Source organism: Haliotis asinina, chromosome 11 (assembly GCF_037392515.1).
Source record: "Haliotis asinina isolate JCU_RB_2024 chromosome 11, JCU_Hal_asi_v2, whole genome shotgun sequence".
Lineage (NCBI taxonomy): Eukaryota > Metazoa > Mollusca > Gastropoda > Lepetellida > Haliotidae > Haliotis > Haliotis asinina.
This window is the reverse complement of record NC_090290.1, coordinates 40,656,268-40,678,621: the sequence shown is the minus strand read 5'-3', so window position 1 is coordinate 40,678,621 and position 22,354 is coordinate 40,656,268. Positions and strand designations below refer to the sequence as shown.

The 22,354-nt window shown below is 39.4% G+C and overlaps 1 protein-coding gene across 1 annotated transcript in view; it reads left to right on the top strand.

Moving 5' to 3' along the window:
* Window positions 1-16,362, top strand: part of LOC137255990 (uncharacterized) — a 44,136-nt gene extending 27,774 nt beyond the window's left edge. Inside the window, exons 2-3 of the mRNA XM_067793626.1 lie at window positions 7,153-7,265; window positions 15,031-16,362. Coding sequence (XP_067649727.1) covers window positions 7,153-7,265; window positions 15,031-15,300 — 383 coding nt within the window. The 3' untranslated portion in view covers window positions 15,301-16,362. The remainder of the gene's footprint in view (window positions 1-7,152; window positions 7,266-15,030) is intronic.
* Window positions 16,363-22,354: the final 5,992 nt, after the last annotated feature.

Here is a 22,354-nt window from a genome sequence, read left to right as displayed (position 1 = left end):
AGATTGATGCCCCAAATGGACTTTTAAAAAGTCGATTCATTTCGAAAACGTTTTGAGATGGTAAATTCTTGAAAAAGATTGAAGATCGATATTTTCATGCTAACAGGACAAATTCAACAATACATCAGTTGTAATAAGTTCCAAGACAAAGGACCGTATACACTCACGTTTGAAGGTAGCGAAAGAAATGGTTATATAATTACGATTGGCATAGAAACCGTGTTCAAGGTGTGAGGTCTGGATTACATGGAGCTGCTTGAGCATCTAAGAACGGACTAAAACACTCTGTGTAAACGGTAGTTATTTTGTTTCTGTCCTCACAAAACCCACATTAATAATAACCAGATCTATGCCTGCCATTCACAATATCTACGTAATCGAAATTCCTCTTTTGATTCCAGGTGGAATTTAAACTACCGGGCAAAAGAGCTTCGCACTTACAATTTAATAGACCAAAAATGTACAAAAGTTGTCAAAGCAGTGCAAGCGAAAACAGTCGCGAAATAAGGAATACGTTCACGAAGCCCCTGCGATATCCAATCCATCGCCATCTAATGGTGAGTTAAACATGGGTAGACACTTTCTTTTGGCCGATAAGGAGCAACATGTCCCTCGAGTCCTGATTCTGGATGATGGGTGCCATGGTTTAGTCATCCACTAACGAAGTGTTTGTAATCTCTATACACACGGACGGAGTGCAAGGCAGTATATGCACAATTAGAGTGGATTACATTCCTGTTCGTGTCAAAGACGACATCACAGGGTATTAATGATCACTCACTTGAAGGATATTGACCTCTCCAGGCATGAGTATTATGCCGCTCTGGATCTCGGTCTGATGTAGTTAACATTCATGAACGTACTGGGTTATAATTAGCTATTGGATAGAGAACACTAATTTCAGCGGCGCCTGTATCCCTAAGGGGCAATAACTCGATGTTTTGTTTGTCTGGCTACTGCAAGCCAGATGTTTCGTGTTCAGCCTAAGATTGTAGTGTTCCAACTTTATCCTGGCGGTATCCACGCAGCTTGATATACTGAGCACGCAATGACATCGCGCTACGATCATACCGAAGAAAAACGAACATTGATGAAAAAACACTTGCAAGCTGCACCCTCTTGAAATGTAACCACTGACAATTGCCGATAGAAACAATTCTATAGACTAGCGTCTAAAATCGTACGTTCTTTTCCCTACTGATTGGAGACTGTTTTGTTGCAGTTTTTTTAGTTTGTTTTTAATACCAAAGTAGTGACACATGTGTATGTCTCACATTGAACAATTGTCTGCCAAGTCGCCTCTTACGGCAAGCATAGATTGCTGAAGACCAATGAGAGAGAGAGAGAGAGAGAGGGAGGGAGGAGGAAATCGTGTCATAGATATATTGTTTCTCGATTAATTGGTTTCATTTCATCCAGATGACTAAATGTCATTTTCTTTTGTCATTTGAATAAGAGCTGCATATTCTAAAAAGAAATTGTTCTATCTTTGTCAAATGAGAATACAAAGTTCAATAAATACTTGACATTTATCAAAGGAGATTACAAAATTAGGTATGTCCTGAAATATACGGGATTAGACACGAACATTAATTTCCGGTTAGAATTCTCAGCTTTCGGATATTGATAAGGGTGCTATATTTGTGTGCAAGTTGAAACTTGTACATTGTCCCAGAGTCTAGCGATTGCTCATCGAGTGAAGTCTTCATGTTGCTGTAGACATCGATGTCGACGCAATGATGTCACTGAAGACATGAGTGATAGATACTAATTAGTCTCTCCTGGAGTGCGAGTTTGTATCGCAAATCGTTCGGGTTGTATCAGTTACCTAGAAAAGTATTGGTTTATCCACCCCACCCCACCCCACCCTCCTTCATTACACACACAGACCCCGTTAATATTTTTAAATATTTGGCACGATCAATAAATAACTCAGTTTGTCAAATTGTGAGACATACGAGTGGTACCAGTCAGGTAGGACAGTTTTAGATCACCATCGTCCCATTAGTCATATATTTTCAAATGCTACCCTGCTCATTAATCCAGACTGTACCTTTTTCTGCCTATAGTCAAGACGGGTATTCTTATGTATTGAGGCTGCATGCTTATACTGAGAGTTGTGATGGCAACGATGAAGGAAATAATTATATTGTCAAAGTGGCATTTATGGCAGCAGTGAAGACGAATATGATCAGATAGGTGTTAACAAACAAACAAATATATAATATACATTACTCCGTATCCGTGGGCTCAGTTAACCAAGGCTATGTTAATTCACAATTTTATAACGTACCTTAATACATGTAAGCATGCTGACATAGTTTAATCTAGCACATATGGCGGAATTGAATGTGACCGATCTGTGGCCCTACTTATCAGCTTACGTGATAAAACGACGATAACAGATCAGTTCCCTGATAATCGATTTGTCGCCGCAATGACACATCGCCTGGTAGATGATCTAGTGCTGCGCAGCTCAAACGCCAGGGCCACAAACACCTGGATCTTGTTCTGACGTTTAAGATGTCTGGTCATACCATTGATTGTGAAGCTGAAATGAATCTTTCCCTTGGCTGTGTTGCATCAATCATTTCCGTGTGAGGTAGATTTATGAGACCTTTATGAGAATCATATTCCAGCAGGGTGTTCTTGCTTTAAATGAATAAATGGAGGAGCATGAAGTGATGATTATTCTACTTCTGAAGAATATGCTGTAGATAGTTATGGATGATAAAATAGAGATGTATTGATATTGAGTTTAAAGGTGATGTATTAGAAGGTGATCACGAGGCACTGTTTTCAAAGGATAGCGATGACAGCCTTTACATAACATTCAATAAACACAGTCAAACCACACAACCTTTACATAACATTCAATAAACACAGTCAAACCACACAACCTATACATAACATTCAGTAAGCACGTTCAAACCACACAACCTTTACATAACATGCAATAAACACAGTCTAACCACACAGTCTTTACATAACATTCAGTAAGCACAGTCAAACCACACAGCCTTTACATAACATTCAGTAAGCACAGTCAAACCACACAACCTTTACATAACATTCCATAAGCATTGTCAAACCACACAGCCTTTACATAACATTCAGTAAGCACGTTCAAACCACACAGCCTTTACATAACATTCTGTATGCACGTTCAAACCACACAGCCTTTACATAACATTCTGTATGCACGTTCAAACCACACAGCTTTTACATAATATTCTGTATGCACGTTCAAACCACACAGCCTTTACATAACATTCTGTATGCACGTTCAAACCACACAGCTTTTACATAACATTCTGTATGCACGTTCAAACCACACAGCTTTTACATAACATTCTGTATGCACGTTCAAACCACACAGCCTTTACATAACATTCTGTATGCACGTTCAAACCACACAGCCTTTACATAACATTCTGTATGCACGTTCAAACCACACAGCTTTTACATAACATTCTGTATGCACGTTCAATCAGTGCAACCTTCACCAAACAATCAATCTGTACCCGACAGGTAACGTGCACGTTATACTGAGTATGGACACACAATGTATATCACATTTACCAAACATTTAATACATACACACTATAAATATTGACGATGATGATGATGATGACGATGATGATGACGATGATGATGATGATGACCACGACGACGACGATGCTGATGATGATGACGACGACGATGCTGATGCTGATGATGCTGCTGATAATGCTGATGACGACGACAACAATGATGATGATGATGATGACGATGACGACGACGATGATGGTGATGATGCTGATGATGCTGATGGCGACGTCGACGACGACAATGATGATGATGATGATGATGATGATGATGGTGGTGGTGGTGATGGTGGTGGTGATGCTGATGATGCTGCTGCTGATGATGATGATGCTGATGACGACGACGACGACGAAGATATTTAATATTTAGATTTGGTGCCCATGTTCCCAGCAAAGGTTATTAGCAGCACGTAATCTGTTGTGATTATCCTTATAACTGAGCTTGATTTTTCTGGAACTGATTCGACTTTTTCACACTGTTTCCTGCAAGACAATAATTTTATGCAGCAGTGCTTTCACAAATATGTCAAATATATCAGTCAAATTCATGACATTTGGTAACATATATGGTAAACTCGAGATATTCATTATGGAAGATGAAATATTCTTTAATGTTATTGAGAGATGTTCAGGTTGGTGCCCGTGTTTCGATCTAAACTTATGAGTAGCATGGTCTTTGACCTGAATTGACCTTATTTCATACTTTATAATTAAACTTGATTATTCTTTGAACTGATTCGACTTTGTCACACGTTCCTGCAAGACAATAATTTCCCGCTTGAGTGTTTTCACAAATATATCAAGTATATCAGTCGAATTCAGGATTCACTTTGCAAAAGATGTGGTGTTTTCCAGATTTTGAGTTTGGAAGTGGAAATATTTTTTAATATTATTGTGAGATCATCCCGAATGATATACTCTCTTTATCGTTTCCGTTCTTTGTGTATGACCTGTTAGCTTCACACAACTCTCTAACTGTCAAACACGAGGAATTACTCTATATTTATGATTCAGTTACATGATTCATGGCTACCAATTCATTTTAAGTAGCCAGCATCAGAAACTTTAGGAAACAGAGGCTTACAATTATTATGTATAAGCATCGGTTCTTGGCAGGCTTGCGGGGGTGTCGGTGCAGTCGCCTTGGGAACACCTAACGGTAAGTTTGTATTCTAATCAAAGGATCACAGGATGACAAACGTGTGATATAATATAACCCCCAGTCTAGTAATGGTGTCCCTTCTGGTCCCTCCAGCAGATTCCAGACATTCGTATACCTACTTCACACCAGCCAGTATTATGACATATCGCCAAGCTTTCTCTGATAGGTATATAAGGCATTTGGACTGCTACGTCGATGGAGAGATTCCGTAGACTTTCTCTGATAGGTACACAAGGCTGCTTGACAGTTACATAGACGAAAATATGTATACGCGATTCCGTTAGTTTTTATCATTGGTCGACGTTTTCTGATACAAACTTTACAGGTCTTGCAATGGATTTTCTCCGTGTATTTCCTCATAGAGATATTAAGCAATCGAATAACATTTCACTGACAGAGGTTCACTGATCGATACCCAGTATGTTAGAACATGAAAGTTCGCATGGCATACACCAGTATGTCTTTTTTCCTCATGTCGTTAAACGATATAACAATTGGAATACGACACTGCCCTCACTCACTTAATGACCCATCGTCGCTGATGACTAGTCCTGGTTCCTGAAGCCAGAGGGTCGTGATCCAGATATTGTGTCCCTTCTGAGGGCACATGAGCTTTAGTGTGGTATTGCATTTGGTCTTGTGAAGACGAGAGCTAGGCAAACGAAACACAACTTTAATACTGGAAAGGCAAAGTTAGAAAGGGTGAGTGACTCACACTGATTTAAGAAATACTCCATCAACACCATGACAGTGACATCATCAATGGCTTCATACATTGTAACCATGCTGAGAATCAATCAATAGACTGTCCCACCCCCTTACCAAAGTAGGAAGCAGCTTACACCATTATAAGTAAACAGATGAGTCACGGCTATTACAAGGTCAACATCTTACATAAAGGAACAACTCAACTATAGAAACCCTTCGTGGAGATTCATAGTAATTTATGTGTATAGGGTATGGGCGTTGGTACTGAAAATAAAGACAGGACATCACAAACAGACAGTATTTCAAATGATAGGCATTGCTATAAAAAGCGGAGGCGTGGTACCTGTTTCCTTGGTAACGCACAAACTGCAAGGAATACCAGGTTCAACTGCACTGCTTTAAATAGCCACAAGAACTAAATTAACCCCTCCCGATTTAATTACCTTGGATGGTACTACGTGCAACTAGGCCCGGGCTTCTAAACACGTTCGCAAATGGATGAATGAATATCAGATGGTCGTTGATATCAGATGGTCGTTGATAAGCCGCAATTGTCTGTTTGTGAACATCCGGATTAGAATCAGCAAAAAATAAGTAAGATATTATACTGGGAGAAAACGTAGTCTGGCAAATAGACCTAGGAACAAATGCACCCAGTGCAGCTCATGCGAGAATAAGCTGTTTGGCAAGTCAAGATTACTACAGCTTTATAATCGAAATCTGGGTTCCTTTTCATTATATTTCATTTAGACAATTTAAGTTGTTTTTAAATATGTTTATGTCAAAGACTACATGGTAGTCTAGAAGGACCGAACCATCTAGTTTTGGGGAGGAATGAGGGTAATTCGGTCATCGCGAACTTTAGTCAAATGTAAAAGCACAAGACACTTTTGTGAAAAGTTTTGGTCCGATTGTAAACTGGATCCGTCAAGAACAAGGGTCTACCAAAATGGAATTCAACCCGACGGACTGCATCACTTCAGGCTTTAATCCTACATATAGCTGACACACCTGAATCTGATTGCTATACACACTTTCGTTCAAGCTCACATACTGACAAAAATGTCTCAAGGTTTTACAGTACACCGACGACTTCAGCTATCCCATGCACTACTTGATGATATTAGGCTAACATCTGAGAAAAAGCATAATAAAGCAGGCAAGCAAAACCCTGCACTGAGATCAATTTTGGCTTGTATTTCAAAAATGTCTCAAAGTTTTACTGTACACCGACGACTTCAGCAATACCTTTCATTACTAGATGGCATCAGTTAATATCCTAACATGTTACCACACATTGATGAGTTAGGAAAAACGTAATAAAGCATGCAAGCAATACTTTACGCTGAATTAGATTTTGGCTAGACGTATTTCCAAGAAAATTAAAACATTTGAACAGTCGAGTTATTCCATACTGGCCTTTGGAAAACGACGGATGTTTATTGGAATGCGCTATTGTCTTGTGTGCTGGTACTAAACCGTAAATGAAAAATCACATACTCTACAAATATCGTTAGAACGTACGCTGATGACTTCAGTTTAGTATCAGCGAGCTGCCGGAGTTTAAATAACAAACCTAGCACAAATAATCGCAATGTATTTGCGTTTATATGATGTATGCGTACGTGCGAATATTGATAAGAAACATACATAAAATGTCATACGGTAATGGTAAAGTGTACTTCGTATTTTCAGACATGGTAGTGGCCCTCCAGTGTTGGCACTGCATCGCAGACAACTGCGACATGAACCCCTCGGAGAACTACAAGGCCACAAAGAAGGTGTGTCAACCCAACCAGTGCTGCCAGGTAACCTATCATTATCGTAATCATTAAAGATTTCCATTTCAGAGAGAGTGTACAAACTACAAGATATAAAACTACCGGTTTGTCGGAGCCACTTTTAGATTGTTAGATCAATAACTTTGTGGACTGGCGAACAGGTGCCTGTCAAAGTGTTGAATCGAATCCTGATGCTCCGAATCCCTAAGAGAACTACAATCTGTGGGTAATCGGAAAGAATCTAACCCCAATATGATATGTTATGTTACGTCATCACCACTGACACCATGTAAGGGGATGCGTTTACCAATAAATAGTTGGTGAGGACATGCAGTCAGCTGCTATAACCACAGACACACAACTTTTCAATGGTTAACCTTGTTGTATGGGATCCAGCAAATTGCGTTTGAGAGGTGCGTCCCGTATGTGTGATTATATGCCAATAAAACCCGTGAACTCCGGGATGGAATTGGTCATCAGCAAGCCATGCTTGTCCTAGAAGACAACTATCGGGGTCGGGCGGCCGGACTAGCTGACTTTGTTTATTCATGTCATCTTCTCCCAATTGCCAAGATCGATATCCATGTTGTTGATCAGTGGATTGTCTGGTCCAGACTCTATCATTTATTGACCGCCGATTGCTGACTGCTCCAAACAAACAAAACATGTGATTAATGTATTTATAGCATATGTTGAGGCAAAGAATTTAATCATGTATCCACTGGAGAAAGTTAACTGCACAAATGAATGAACAAAGGCATCAATGACTAATCGGGTGTTTCTGATTACAATTCAAGTGTTCAAGTTTAGAAGGGTTCTTATATGAACCCCCACTCAACGATCTGTACTGATTGTGGTTGCCATCTCCACTCTGACATCTGCACTACTAAACGTTTCTGAATTATGGTATTCAGCTTGATTTATATTAAACAACATTTGATATAGTGTGTCGTATTTCAGTGTTCACACATCTTACAGTACGTTGCTTATGAATGAAAGAGTGGCTTTGATTTTGACAGAAAATCGGTTGGAAATATTGATTCTTCTGGAGCCAGAATATATAAATTGAATAACGAAAGTTAAAGTCGGTTAGAAATATTGATTCGCCCACGACTTGAATAAACAAATGAGACAGCAGAAGCTGAAGCCTTTCTCGTCCTTCACTGCAGATTCTTTCGCTGTGACAAGTGCCCCTCAAATCAATGTCATAGTCGTTCCCGGTATAGAACCGTTAACATTGGTGTCATTATGTTTTAAGCAATGAGGCCTGGTCGGTTCGATTACGAAACGATGTAACGTTTTGTTGACATCTTCTGTCAGAAATGTTACCATAGTCTGAAATGCCAACACATTTCCACACTTACACAGAACCTATTGTTGGGGCACTTGTGACAAGAAAGAAGCTCTCCCTTCTTACCTTAAGGGCAGTTATGTGTAATTATTTGATTGGTATTGCAATCACGAAACCCATATTATAACCACTAAGATGTTCATATTAATGCATTGACAAGCATAACTAAACTTAAAAGCACCTGTCTTTCTCTCTACCTGCCTCGTTGTGTGATTCAGCTCAGAAAGAAAACAAGGAAGACGGCTGTTCCACTGACTGAAGTAATAAGGTCACTCATGGTGTGGGCGCGTCTGAAGAGTTCTAAACTTGCATTTGTCCATATATTTCTATATTTTAACATCTTAGTTATGCCACAGATCGCCCCCTAACACAGACTTACAACACATACCCAAATAAAGACTTCCGACACATTCCCAACCATAGACTTACAGCATATGCCCAAAGACCGATTTACGACACATGCTCAGACTGTATTCTCCCTAACCGCAGACCTCCAAAAACGTAGGCCCGTTAAAACAACTCAAAACATCATTCAACAGTTGACAACATATTCTTTCTTCAAGCTATTGTTCAAAAGCAAAGTTGGCAGAAAAGGTAGATTCTTCTTGCACTTTCATGGCTTAGAAGAAAGTCTTCGACATTTTTAACCCAAATTATTTATGTTTTTATAGAACTGGTATCCATAAAAAAAACTATTTACATGACTATGTGAAGTCTGCTGTAGTAGTCGGCGAAGGCGATAACCTAATTGATATTTTTTAATGCTTCACTGGTGTTAGACATGGACGTCCCCTTAGCTCCTTGCAGTTCTCCATATATACTAAAGTGTGGACCTGCCCATTCGTTAATTCTGGGTGACCAGCATGACACAAATATTTACTGTGTTATTTCTGTCTGCATTTTGGAAGGCCTACGCTTTGGGAGGCCTGCGTAATGGGAGTAAACCGCACAGACACAGACTTACTACACACGCCCAAATATAGATTTACAACACATGTCCAAACACCAACATACGGTATATTCCCAAAGACAGATTTACAACACATGCCTAAAGACAAATTTACAACACATGCTCCGGCACAGACCTGGACACACGTCCTAACAGAGTTAGTGACACATATCTTAACACATACTTAACTACCGCTGCCCACACACAGAGTTATGACACATGCTTAAACACATGCTAACGACGCATGCCCAAATACACATTTACGACAGTCAGAGTAGCAAGGCTGGCGTGTACAACAGCACCTAGGAAAACGGAACAAGGGACAGGAAAATGCCACCGTGAGGGAAAATTGATCCAAACGGATCAAAAGCTAATATCTGAAAACATAGCATGAAGAACATAAGCCGATTTCCCAAGTCACTCACACTGAACTAGAGGGTGACAGGGATCAGCTTTAACTTGAAAACATACAAGGTTCGTAGGGCAATTATATCATTTGCGATCACCAGAGCAAGAAACGCAACGGCTTAAGCAACGACACCAATATTGACACTTTCATGTTCATTGACGTCCCACCGAGCGTGGATTTCATGCGATGGAGATCACACAAGACTGCTTGACGATGATGGGAGACAGATCCTGGTATTTAGCTTACTTCAAATACCCCAACAGCAAAAGGACTTATGAGAGTAGACACGAAAGTGCCGTTTGAAGTCTAAATTCGATGTAATTGTTTTTGGTGGACAGTGATCAACCTTTCGCTTTGAATGGCTTACTATTTTCCATGATGTCAATGGGAGACGTTTCATGCTCAGATGGCTTGCTGTCATGAACCCATTTTCAAGAATGATTTAGACTGTGAGGTTGCGGTGATGATACATCAAACCTAACAGCTTATGTGGGGATTTCCAGGTGCCGTCCAACCTGGACATATACAAATCATGCTGACAAATGCACAATAGAATCTGGCCTGATTAGACTTCAGCAGAGCTTACTGAGGTTAGATAAAGTCGTAGCTGGGCCGACTCAGACAGCGGATGCCTTTGGTAATGTAGATATAAGACTTCTTTGTTAAGGCAGATATCGGATTCCTTTGTTACGGTACCAGATATTAACAGAATAATGTGCTTTCAGTACCCCTTTATAGAGGTTGACTTAGATATTGGAGTATTTAACCCAGGGAAATAACTAGATCAGTGCTGCAGTAGTGCTCTGTGAAGGACTCATGAAGATCTGGATTCGACGTGAGAGGCTAGCTTGCTTGGTTGTTGCATGTCATGAGAACCCAAATGCATAGATCGTTGTTCATGATGTTGATTAGTGGATTGTCTCAATTGTTTACATCTGTTAAAGCCTGAGCGCTATCGACGTTATCAAATCAATCTTTTATTAAAATCAGTTCACATTTGTGAAGGAAGATAGGATAGGAAAATTACATGATCAGGCTATTCCACACTCCAGTGATCCGTTGTGAAGGTGGTTGAATACCAGAAAGCTATACGAGAACCGGTTATCTTTTGGGAAGATATAAAACCATAATTAATCCTGTAATCCTTTAAGAGGATAGATACGTACTGGAATATTATTACAAGAGACATCCTTCAGCATGCCTTTCTTCGATGATTAAAGGTAAATTTAGCAAATATGCTTTGATTCTGAATTTTTTATAACGATGAAAACATCGATGTGTTTTAGTACATATAAAAATCAGTGAAAATGCTATTGAAAAATGATTTATCGTTCATTAAGTCATACACACAGCTAAATATAGAGACAATGTGATCTGAATTTGTGAACTCCCAAATAAACACATTACGCTTACGACATTCGGAAGTTTGCAATGTTTTATACACATGAACCTGCACGAACCGGAAGCTATAATCTATTCACAAAAAACCCACAAATCACGTTTAAGATCAAGATCTTACTTTCTAAAACGACCTTTAAGCACGAACGAAATGCACTCTGATGAAGAATCTGACCTTCATAAATACTTCCCTCTGCATCTATTCATACATCGATTTAAAAGCGGAAGTTTTACAACATGGCCGCCGTACGCTGTCAACGTCTGACATTATACTCTGTGGATTGGGTAACTGCATCCGTACACGCCCCAGAGAGTCGCCGACACACAAAGATGTCATGTGACATTTGACATCCACGTTAACCTGGCAATCTGAGATAACTTCCTTTTCTGGGAAAGGTCACGCCTTCCCTTCAGCGTACAATGGTAACAGTGCTAGATGCCTACTCGTATTGTGTGATCAGTCATCTGACACGTAACGCTTGACGTGGGCGTACTGACGTCGGTTTGCGTCGTCGCAGTGTCGTGAGGATTAAAATAAATCTAACATGTATGATGATGAATCTACTTTCTCGATTTAACTGCAAATCGGTACAATATTTAGATTGGGTTTTTTTTGTTTGTTTTTTTTGTTGTTGTGGGGTTTTTTTGTTTTAAAATACATTATTGTCAGTAGAGGTGAACATGCCTAACCCTTCAGAACAATCTGTGTCATTAGTTGGTTTCACTAATTGATTCATATTCATGTTGCTTTCTACGCCTCATAGATTCCTACTGCATAGATATTCGAGCCTGGATGTATTACAGCTAAAACAATCGGAGCGGTCTAGCGTCTCAATATTAAAATGCAAAATAGCATTTCAGTTTATCACAATGTCAACTAATAACCCAATAATTACAATAAAAAATGTTGTAAACTAACAATAGTACATTTGGTTCCCCGTCATTTCGTGAGCTGCTGATGAGTATGAGATCTTTATCTATGAAATTGCCATCCAATACAGTCCAAGAGGAAGATGTGCCAAGTGGCCTGTGTTTTGATCTAACCTGTATCTCGGTTCTTCTGTGGAGTAGATAAACATGTCGATATCGCCATGATCTTTGAATACAAATCTGGCAAAACAAACAAACTCAAAAACAAACAAACAAACAAACAAACAGACTTACTTTCAACTTTTAATCCTACAACAAGCAATCCTAACCAATGGACAATTCTTACACTATTCATGAACCGTCGCAGCATGTTCCATCCGAAAGAGTCGGAATCGCACAATGGTTTTATTTTATGACTTTGACAAAGATTTTTTCATTCCAAAAGCATGGTTTTTTAACACTGTTGTACATATACTTTGTTCCTGAAACCAAATGAAGAATCATCAGAAACTGGAAATAATATTATATTCATAATTCTAGTGCAAAATATTCAGACATCCAACTAGAAACCTTGTAGCCGAAAACCTTCATTCTAAAAGGACATAGCCTATGAGTGTTAATAGACACTGAAGTCTTTCCAGAAGTGCTGGTGGCGTGCAGTCCAGCAGAGAGTGAGACAGTATTCACATTCAAACGCTGAGGGGCAAAGCATTGGTGGCTGCTAGGCATAATAAAGTTGGTGTGAAATGCCCAGTTAATCACAACAGATCATATGAATATTGCCGATAGCGATTTCGGGAATAAGTTCTATATATTTCCCAGGCAGATTCAATGCGTTTGAGAATATAAAAGCTTGCCATCTGATAAATGTGCAATGCATGATAAGCGCCAAGTTAACCTCTTTACAAGCTGTTGTGGAGCACAATACGAATTGGGCAGTGTAAATATTTACACTTGTGGACTTAGTGGAAACTATGTGAAGCATACAGGGCCTAGCTTGGACATAAATGCCAGTTTTAACATTCATTTCGGAGTTCACGACTGAGCTTAAAGAGCTGTATCGCCGTTCTGTCCTCAAACAGAATACTACTACAATAACGTTGGTGGGTTGGTGGGTCCCGATAGGTTTATCACATCATCACCATCTCTTAGGGTAGCGAAGATTGTAAGGGTTGTAATGAAAGCTATGATAATTTGGGTTGTTAAGATACCGAACATTGTAAAAGCTGCAGCAGAAAAGCGAGGATTGCAAGTGTTAACAGGACAGCGAGGTTTGGTAGTGTTGTTAGTAAAGGGTAAGAGCTGCTAGGGCACTGGTCATTGTAGGCTGTTATTTAAAAAATGTTGTTTTGTTTTTACTTAACTTGCATTCTTGCATAAATTATACGGTTTGTCAGACTGGTGAGGATTTTTTTCATTCTGTCTTTCTTTTTCTGTATATATTAATTTATTAATGTGACGTTAGAAGTAAAGACAAGTGTCTCCGTGTGTGAAATGGACAACTACTTGACAACATTTCTTCACGTCCTAGACTGTCAGCTGTGAGTAGAAGGAAATCCGTGCGTATCATTTTTTTGCCCGGGACTTCAGTGTAAAGGGGAAGAAATCTGTCTACAGATCTTAGACGATTAAACTTACTTCGGGTGCTTCATGATTGTGAAACGTTAATGTACCGGGTGAGTGATTGAGTGAGTGAGTGAGTGAGTGAGTTTACGCCGCGCTGACAATGGTCAGCATGATTTCTATTGTACCCCGGACCTTCATGGGCATTATATTAATACCGACAGTGTCAAACATAACCATAACTATTATGATCAATGGGCAATTGTATCCTTGCACCTACATATATAAAGAAACGGTGCCAAGCAATGTGCCGATTCTTCAATTCTTCTATATACTGTCATAAAAAATACGTATGTAAAGAAAACAAGTTAAAAGCATATGATATTTTGATATCCCTACTGCAAATCCTTTATGGCTTGACAACATCAGGAGACTCTGTAACTTATGACACATTCATTGCATTAGCAAAGAATCTGCAGTGCAACTTCCTCAAAATCGAAACCCCAAAACCCTTTCACAGATTCCTATGGCAGTTTTATGTAACCTGAACAATACACATTGACACATTGCCTGATACACCATAATGAAATATGACCATGTCCAGTCCTATATTATATAATGAGAATAATGCTTTATATATGACTTTTCTCTGATGCCTGTAATTGACTGCTGCACCATCTCGGACCATGGGGAGCGCCATGAAGAAAACTCGATTAACCTGATGATGCCATTGCATGTCTGAATAGCTTGTCAGTGACCAATTGTATGTCTGTTCTCGGGAACATGGATATCTTTCAGGATAACACAGCTCCAGAGTCCATATTCATTCTCTCTCAGATTCGCATTTAGGGACTTATCACTCAAAGGAATTTCGATAGAATTACTCGACATATGTCGTTAGATAACTGAATCAAATAAATATCTTTAATTGTAATCAGTTTAATTCTTTCTACCGTTCGTATCTCAGTCTCTCAGAAACCAGTGATGGTGAGTTTGAATCCCAGTGCTTCCTCATCATGTTTCCGGGGTTGTCGGCACCACACCTGTGCTCGTGGGGTGCAAAGAAGTTGTAAATATCTAAGACTCTATCAGTTTGGGATCTTCTCCTTTGCTAGGGCTGATAGACGGTAAAAATAAACCACCGATAACGTCGTTGTCAGGATTGCGTGGTTATCCATATGTTTAGCATTCGGATTCGGAACCTCTTTTGGAAACGTTACAGTACACTGACTTGGATTTTTCTCTGTTTCAGAAGGTGATTTTCGAGATGTACAGCCCAACAGACAACACTAAATACAAGTCGACAGTTCGGAGCTGTGCCGGGGAATGCGACTCGCACGACGACTTCGAGAACTGCACAGACGATCAGTACACGACCCGAGGTTGTGTGACTAAGACCTGCTGTGATAACCAGGACCTTTGTAATACGGCGAATGCGTATCGTACGTACAGTACGTGGATGACAGCTTGCGTACTCTCCTCCGTGGCCTTTTCTATACATGCAGTGGTGACACTGCGATGACTGGTGTGAACTCATGGAAGCTTGTATGAGTTTTCTCACAGTGAAAAAAAAGTCATCAAGTGTCTTCATTAAAGTGTTCGGTGTTGACAAATTGTGATGAAACATATGTGTTGGTTTCAAGTGTCTTGAAATACCTCTATTAACAGCACAAAACAAACTTGTGTTTCTGGATGTTCATATGTTTTATACTCAGTGACAGAAATGCGGGATATTTTTTACAGGACTTTCATTAATTGCTGGTTTGATTACATTTTATCTTACTCATGAACAACACGTGGAGGAAAAGACAAATTCCTTGAATTCAAACATCAACCATACATAATCATGACTGAGAAAAAAAAACACAATTATGGAAGATATTGAATAGAATGTGATCGTTGCAATGCTGCGGTTCCTGTAACATGTGTAGTACACTTATGCTTGTTATCAGGATTCTAGAGCCATCAGATTTAGAGACTCCGTATATGGAGAACATGTTGAGACATGAATTATATCGGTGATGGAGTGTTTAGTTCGAGTCATTAAGTGTACATTATTCATATCATTAAGTTACCACAAATAACCTTATATCCTGCACTATAGCTGACAATGGATTGATGGAATAGCTTCAGAATTGGAGCCTAGCAGAACCTTGTTTAATCATAACGCTGTTATTTTCAGCAAAGTGTCTATTTCATATGCTTACTAAACGGTGATATTTCCGGGTTAACTGTGTTGCAGTCAATATACACATTGTTTTTTTCACTTTCCATCAGTTTTAGTTCACTTGGTGTACACATACTTAGTTCGCTAATAAAACGAATGATGGGTTATAAAACGCGATTCTTGCTTATAGCCGTGCAACTAGGCACGCATGGCACATCATAACTGATAACGATTTATTTTATTGTGTTAACATATTTCAGAGGCGAAAACGGAGTAAGCACGCTATGAATATTCACAATTTGTTGGTGTTTTCCAGCAGTTTTAGTTCAATTAATGTACACGTATTCAGTTCGTTAAGAAAATGAATGAATCGTTATAATGCCAAAGTGATTACGATGTACGAAACTAATTTCCGGTCTTCATTACAGACATGTCATTGGAATATTTCAAAAAGCGACAATAACTCATGCTCACTACTATAATTGTCACGAAGCAGTAAAATCACATAATGTTAGTTGTCTGTCGCCTGGACAGATGGCTACATTCATATACACATGCATTCCCTGCTACTTTCCGGGCGGACTTCGCTGGCTGTAAACTCGCTGGACAAACAGTCGTTCCGTCAGCATGACACATTATGAAGGAGTTTCGTAACTCTCTGGTGGTGCTTCATTCCGTCAGTTAATGCACGATCACAGACGATAAAAAGTCACGGTTTGAATATCATTTACACTAACCCATACAAATTACCATGCTGCACAGAATAGATTGAAAAAAATTACCCGTTACTTGACATCCAGATTTGTGTTGTGAAAAAATGGTCTCTTTCTGAGCACGTATTCTGCAGAATCTCTGCACATGAACTCAGCATTCCCTGAGAACTACTTCAGGTCCTTGAAGCATACTGAGGTATACATACGTGTACAATCTGAGAGATGCTGAGGGCTGGAGTTCTGATTTTACATGAAAATGCTTCGTCTCATACCTCTCAACTGGCAAAGTCTGCAGTACACCAATATGGCTTCGAAGAACTTATTCTTCCTCCATATCCACCTGACCTGACCACAAGCGACTTTCACCTTCCGAAACTGAAGGAACATCTCTGTGGAAAACGCTATGCGGTAATGATGAGCTCAAATCTGCTGTACTCGTGTGTATGCCGCAGTATGTTTCAAAGATCTGTTGCTTTCGAACTAGTTGATCTATCTGGTAAAATAACTGGAAGTGCTGATGAAGAACACTGTCCAGCAACATTCATAAGATTAGTTGGTGTCACCAGTCTAAGAAATTATGTCGCCCTAGAACCTTTTGACCAGTCCTCGCATCCAGACAGATCACAGATTAACAATTACTGTAGTTTATTCAGTCGCATTATCCAATAAAAGAAGTGCACCAAGACCCTTGGAATCAACGTATCATGTCCATGGAACGTGATCGACTGGAAGTGTTCCAGTGAGTCAATACAGTCTGACGGTGGGCTGTTCATCCTCGAAGCAGGGGCTGCCTATCTGGTATCCAAACTCAATTCTCAGGCTATTGTTCCGTGTAATTCGCTACAGGGTGATTGCAGAGCCCATCAACGTCTATTAGCATCTCTTTTGAGGCTTAGTTTTGGGTTTGTTAAAAGCACATGCAGACCGAATTATATTTTCGTTTGACGCCGTTTGGATGGATTCTTCAATGCTAATCATATCAGAGGAGGAAGCGTGGGGGAAGGGATTCAGTTTGATAACGGCTCCATTTGGAATATGAACCACAATATCGACTACTATATTTACAGGCCTGTATCGAACATGTCATTGGACAATTATAAAATTATAAAATCATTTGCAGTTATAAAATGTTGCATGTGCACAACATTTATAGACTACTTGTATAATATAGTATTCCTTGCCTCATTCAATTCCAGAGCATATAACTGCAGATCCCAATATTGTTCAATAAGACATGAAAAATCCAGTTCCGTATCTTTAGCATTTCTGTATTGATAGAAGCAGGTCGGGTTTTCTGGTTCCCGAACTTGGAAAATGAATGTCATCGTAAACCAAATGGGCAGACCGCTGCTGATGGTGTCAATCACTGGGGCACTTGATCATTCTATGAAATTCTTACAAGAATCTGAAAAGGAAAAAAATGATACAAAATTAATGTGAGAACATTACTGCTCGGGAGTATGAGGTTTGGGCGTTAAAGGAGGCATGGTGATTAAAGCGTTCGTTGATTGGACATAACGCCTGGGTTTGTTCCCCACACAGATACAGTGTGTGAAGTCGTATTTCTTATGGCATTGGCTGCGAGCCTTGAATATGTACAAGTTAAGCATGTTAAATATGTATCCGTTTCTGGGGCGCAATGTATCTCGTCATTCATTCGGGGGTTTTCATTCATGAAATAAAATTCCCACCCAATCCAATGAAACATTATGGATAGTCTATAAAACAGACTCTAAAACATATACAGCAAATTTAGCCCATGCAAGTCTAGAATATGTGGCGATACAAGATTACCACAGATTCAGGCTCAAAATCCAGAGAGTGTTTGGACGCCGTTTCACTTTATTCGATATAGTTCATGTCCGGTTTTTAATTGTAAAGTATGTTAATTTCTGAGACACGAAGTTGGACTAAATGAACACAAAGCTTCATTGGATCATGAGGTTCATATTTGTCGAAAGTGCAGGTCTTCCCAGCGGGCTGGATTTCACGCAGATGTAATATGAAAATGATCCTAGTCGCACACGATGCCAAATTACTGTGCAAAGCAGGAGTACGATGCCCGTATCCATTGTCACCCATGTTATTTCAAATATCTACCACAATAAAGAAAGATTCTGCTTACAAACATAAGGGATTTGTATGGGTATTTTTCGGTTTTTTCCTTGCTTTTTTGTAAATTTGCAAAAAAGCTATTTATTGAATTATCGCTAAACTTACAACAATTCCCTTTAGAAATAACAATCCATGTTTTGTTTGTTTCACGTTTAGCTACTAACATGCATATGGTGTTGTTATGTTGTGTGCAGTTCAATCCAAATCACTCCACCCTTCTAAGCAGGTTAATACCATTCTGAGTCTCCTATTTGTATTTCATTTAACTCGATCATACGACTGAGTTGTTGTTTATGTGCAATTTACATTTAGAGCAGACCAATCAAAGGCAGACAACTCGAAACCTACTCAATCATCTTTGCGAGGGTCATTAAGGAAGTTGGGTCACACAAAGTGTTATTGAGGAGGTAGAAAAATGTTACTGTCTGTCCAGTTATTGCCCACAGAGAAGTTAGAATGGGTTTCCGGGTGTTTGACTTGTGTCTGATTAGTCGTGTTGAAGACGCAGCCGTCAGAATGCGAGGTCGTCTTTTTGAACAGGATAAATATCAAGGAGAAAAAGTTCTTGTACCAAATGGGAGAAAGTTCTCATGACGATCATTTGAAGGGCCTGTTACTTGGACACGGTTATTATTGAGAATACTGTAAACGGCGCTTGCATTATTGTGCAGTTGAAACAAAACCCCTCTCTCAAGAGCCTGATTGCAGGGGCAGGATACTCTTGAGTACAACTGGGCCAAGATGCTCTCTGGCGGGATAATGGCTATTGAACAGCGACAAGTTGCGTAATTTAAAGTGCAGTCAATGGGAAGGATCTCTATTGCTATTTGGGATTGGAACCGATTCCATGAAGGAACTGTGTCTCCAAATGGCTATCAGTTTTCTTGTCAAGAAAAATCCATATCCAATGTCTCAGTCCGATTCAACAACAGAGATGTGGACTTGAAGAGATGAAGATCAAAGTGGGAGATCATTAACATAAACTGCTTTCAAGTAGTGATTATCACTGAGGATATATATAAAAATTACTGCCAATGCCAAAAAACAATTTGCGTGCAATGTCTATTGAAATATATTTCTATCCAAAAATAATCATGTATTGTGTAATCATGATTGTTAAACTAATGTTTACCAGACAATGGCTGCAATTAGTGTACTGGTATCAACAATTGTATAATAGATATCTGCTAAATGTAGAGTCGATCATAGCATTCCGACCTTTAGTGAAATAAATATGATACCAAAACATGTGTGCCCTGCCCCACTGGTTATACAGATCACAAACACATGCAGATACAAGTCAATTGTGCACCGATAAAACAAGGAAACATCAAGAACAAGTGATTTGTTTTGTTACTATCAGACAAATCAGGATTTTTTCCAAGAGCGTCCTGTTAATTTTTTTTTCAGTCGGACTTAAAATACATCGCCAAACTCAGAGTCATCGGATATGATGATTAAATACAGCTACTACAGCGAAAGATGTATTTTCACATTGAAATACACTTCTGACGTCATATATTTGTTTTAGAGATCAATAACTTTTACCGTTGGTTGTCAGTGTTTCATGCATGGAAACCTAAATGAAAATTTCATTTATAAAAATATGAAATTGACGGAAGACTTTTTTTCCGATTTGCCACTGACGTGGACGACGTGAAATTATGTTGGAAAAGATTTGGCGACAGCTTGTCTAGATCTGGATTCCCTATCGTATGACATTCGGACGTGTACACGTTGGTCTCAGCTACTCGCAGCACATAATGGAAAGGCAGGAAATTAACTATTATTTTCCTGGAGCCGTCTTTTTGCCTCCAAAAAGTGTACAGCAGTGTTTGATGGAACATGGAACAAACAAGATACAGTTCCTTTATGATGGTGCAGTTTTACATCGCCATGGGTCGTTCTGTCTTTTTACTGTTCAGCCTTACACAGTTTTAATAATCTTGGTACCCTTTTTCGAAGTTTGCAAGTCCTTACGTTCTTATGATAAAGTTCATCTTTGATTATTTTACTAGTTTGTCAGCTTGGAATTTGTTAAGACGCTTTTGAAATGCAACATTATTTCCTGTGATAAGAAAAGTGCAACAAAGAAAAGCTCTTACACATCCAAGTTTAGTTCTCTATACTACCAATCATACTGAACAACATGTTGATGGATTGCCCGTTTAGGATGTCACTATCCCTTACAATTATACCGCTTTGGAGTTATACTGCTTTGATTGAGTTAACCGTACGCCAATTGTAGCAATATTCCAGTAAAATCACAGTGGGAAGCATCTGAACTGGGCTGCAAACATGTGGGGAATCGAACCTTAGACTTTGGTCGCTTTTATTGAACTGTGGGAAAATACCTGTCCTACGATCTCTTTGTAAAGCTGTGAAGGCGTTTGAAATATTGCTACTTTCCGTGCAGAATCTTATTTCATATTTGCAAGACATTGCAAGTTAGAATCACATTGTTGACCTTCTCTGTTGAGCACTTTGTACAAAGAGGTCTCATCATTACCTCTTCATCTTATCAGCAGCTCAATTTAAAGACACACATTTCAAAGGAACTTGCCTCCGGCTGAAACTCTTTGTCCATGACCTGAAACAGATCACCTTGACAACCCTACTGTCATCAATGTCACATCAATGCACTGATCCATCCAGCTTGTCGATTCCAGTGGCATATCATCTTGAAAGATTGGTCACAAGAACATCGATATCATGGATCTGACGTTTCATGGCCTTAGGTTGATTGTTTACAATATTGTACTTTGGGCACATCTACCTGACAATGTCAATAATAGAGCACAGAAAGCTGTGATTGGGATGTCAACCATACCATCGAGAGAAGGACAGGTGGTTATTCCAGCTCTTTAAACAGTAGATACGTTTTATTACCTGTGTGTGGGTTCGGTGTACAGACAGACAAACTTGTGTGACCGTCGTGATATTTGCAATATAGTTCACGTACAGACTACTGAGGTTGGGATGATACCCATTAGGAGGAGGATCTTTTCAGATCAAACTTTACTCCTTACATTGTAGTTACAGTTTATTCCCTTTGTGTGGGTTCGGTGTACAGACAGACAAACTTGTGTGACCGTCGTGATATTTGCAATATAGTTCACGTACAGACTACTGAGGTTGGGATGATACCCATTAGGAGGAGGATCTTTTCAGATCAAACTTTACTCCTTACACTGTAGTTACAGTTTATTCCCTTTGTGTGGGTTCGGTGTACAGACAGACAGACTTGTGTGACCGTCGTGATATTTGCAATATAGTTCACGTACAGACTACTGAGGTTGGGATGATACCCATTAGGAGGAGGATCTTTTCAGATCAAACTTTACTCCTTACACTGTAGTTACAGTTTATTCCCTTTGTGTGGGTTCGATGTATAGACAGACAGACTTGTGTGACCGTCGTGGTATTTGCAATATAGTTCACGTACAGACTACTGAGGTTGGGATGATACCCATTAGGAGGAGGATCTTTTCAGATCAAACTTTACTCCTTACACTGTAGTTACAGTTTATTCCCTTTGTGTGAGTTCGGTGTACAGACAGACAAACTTGTGTGACCGTCGT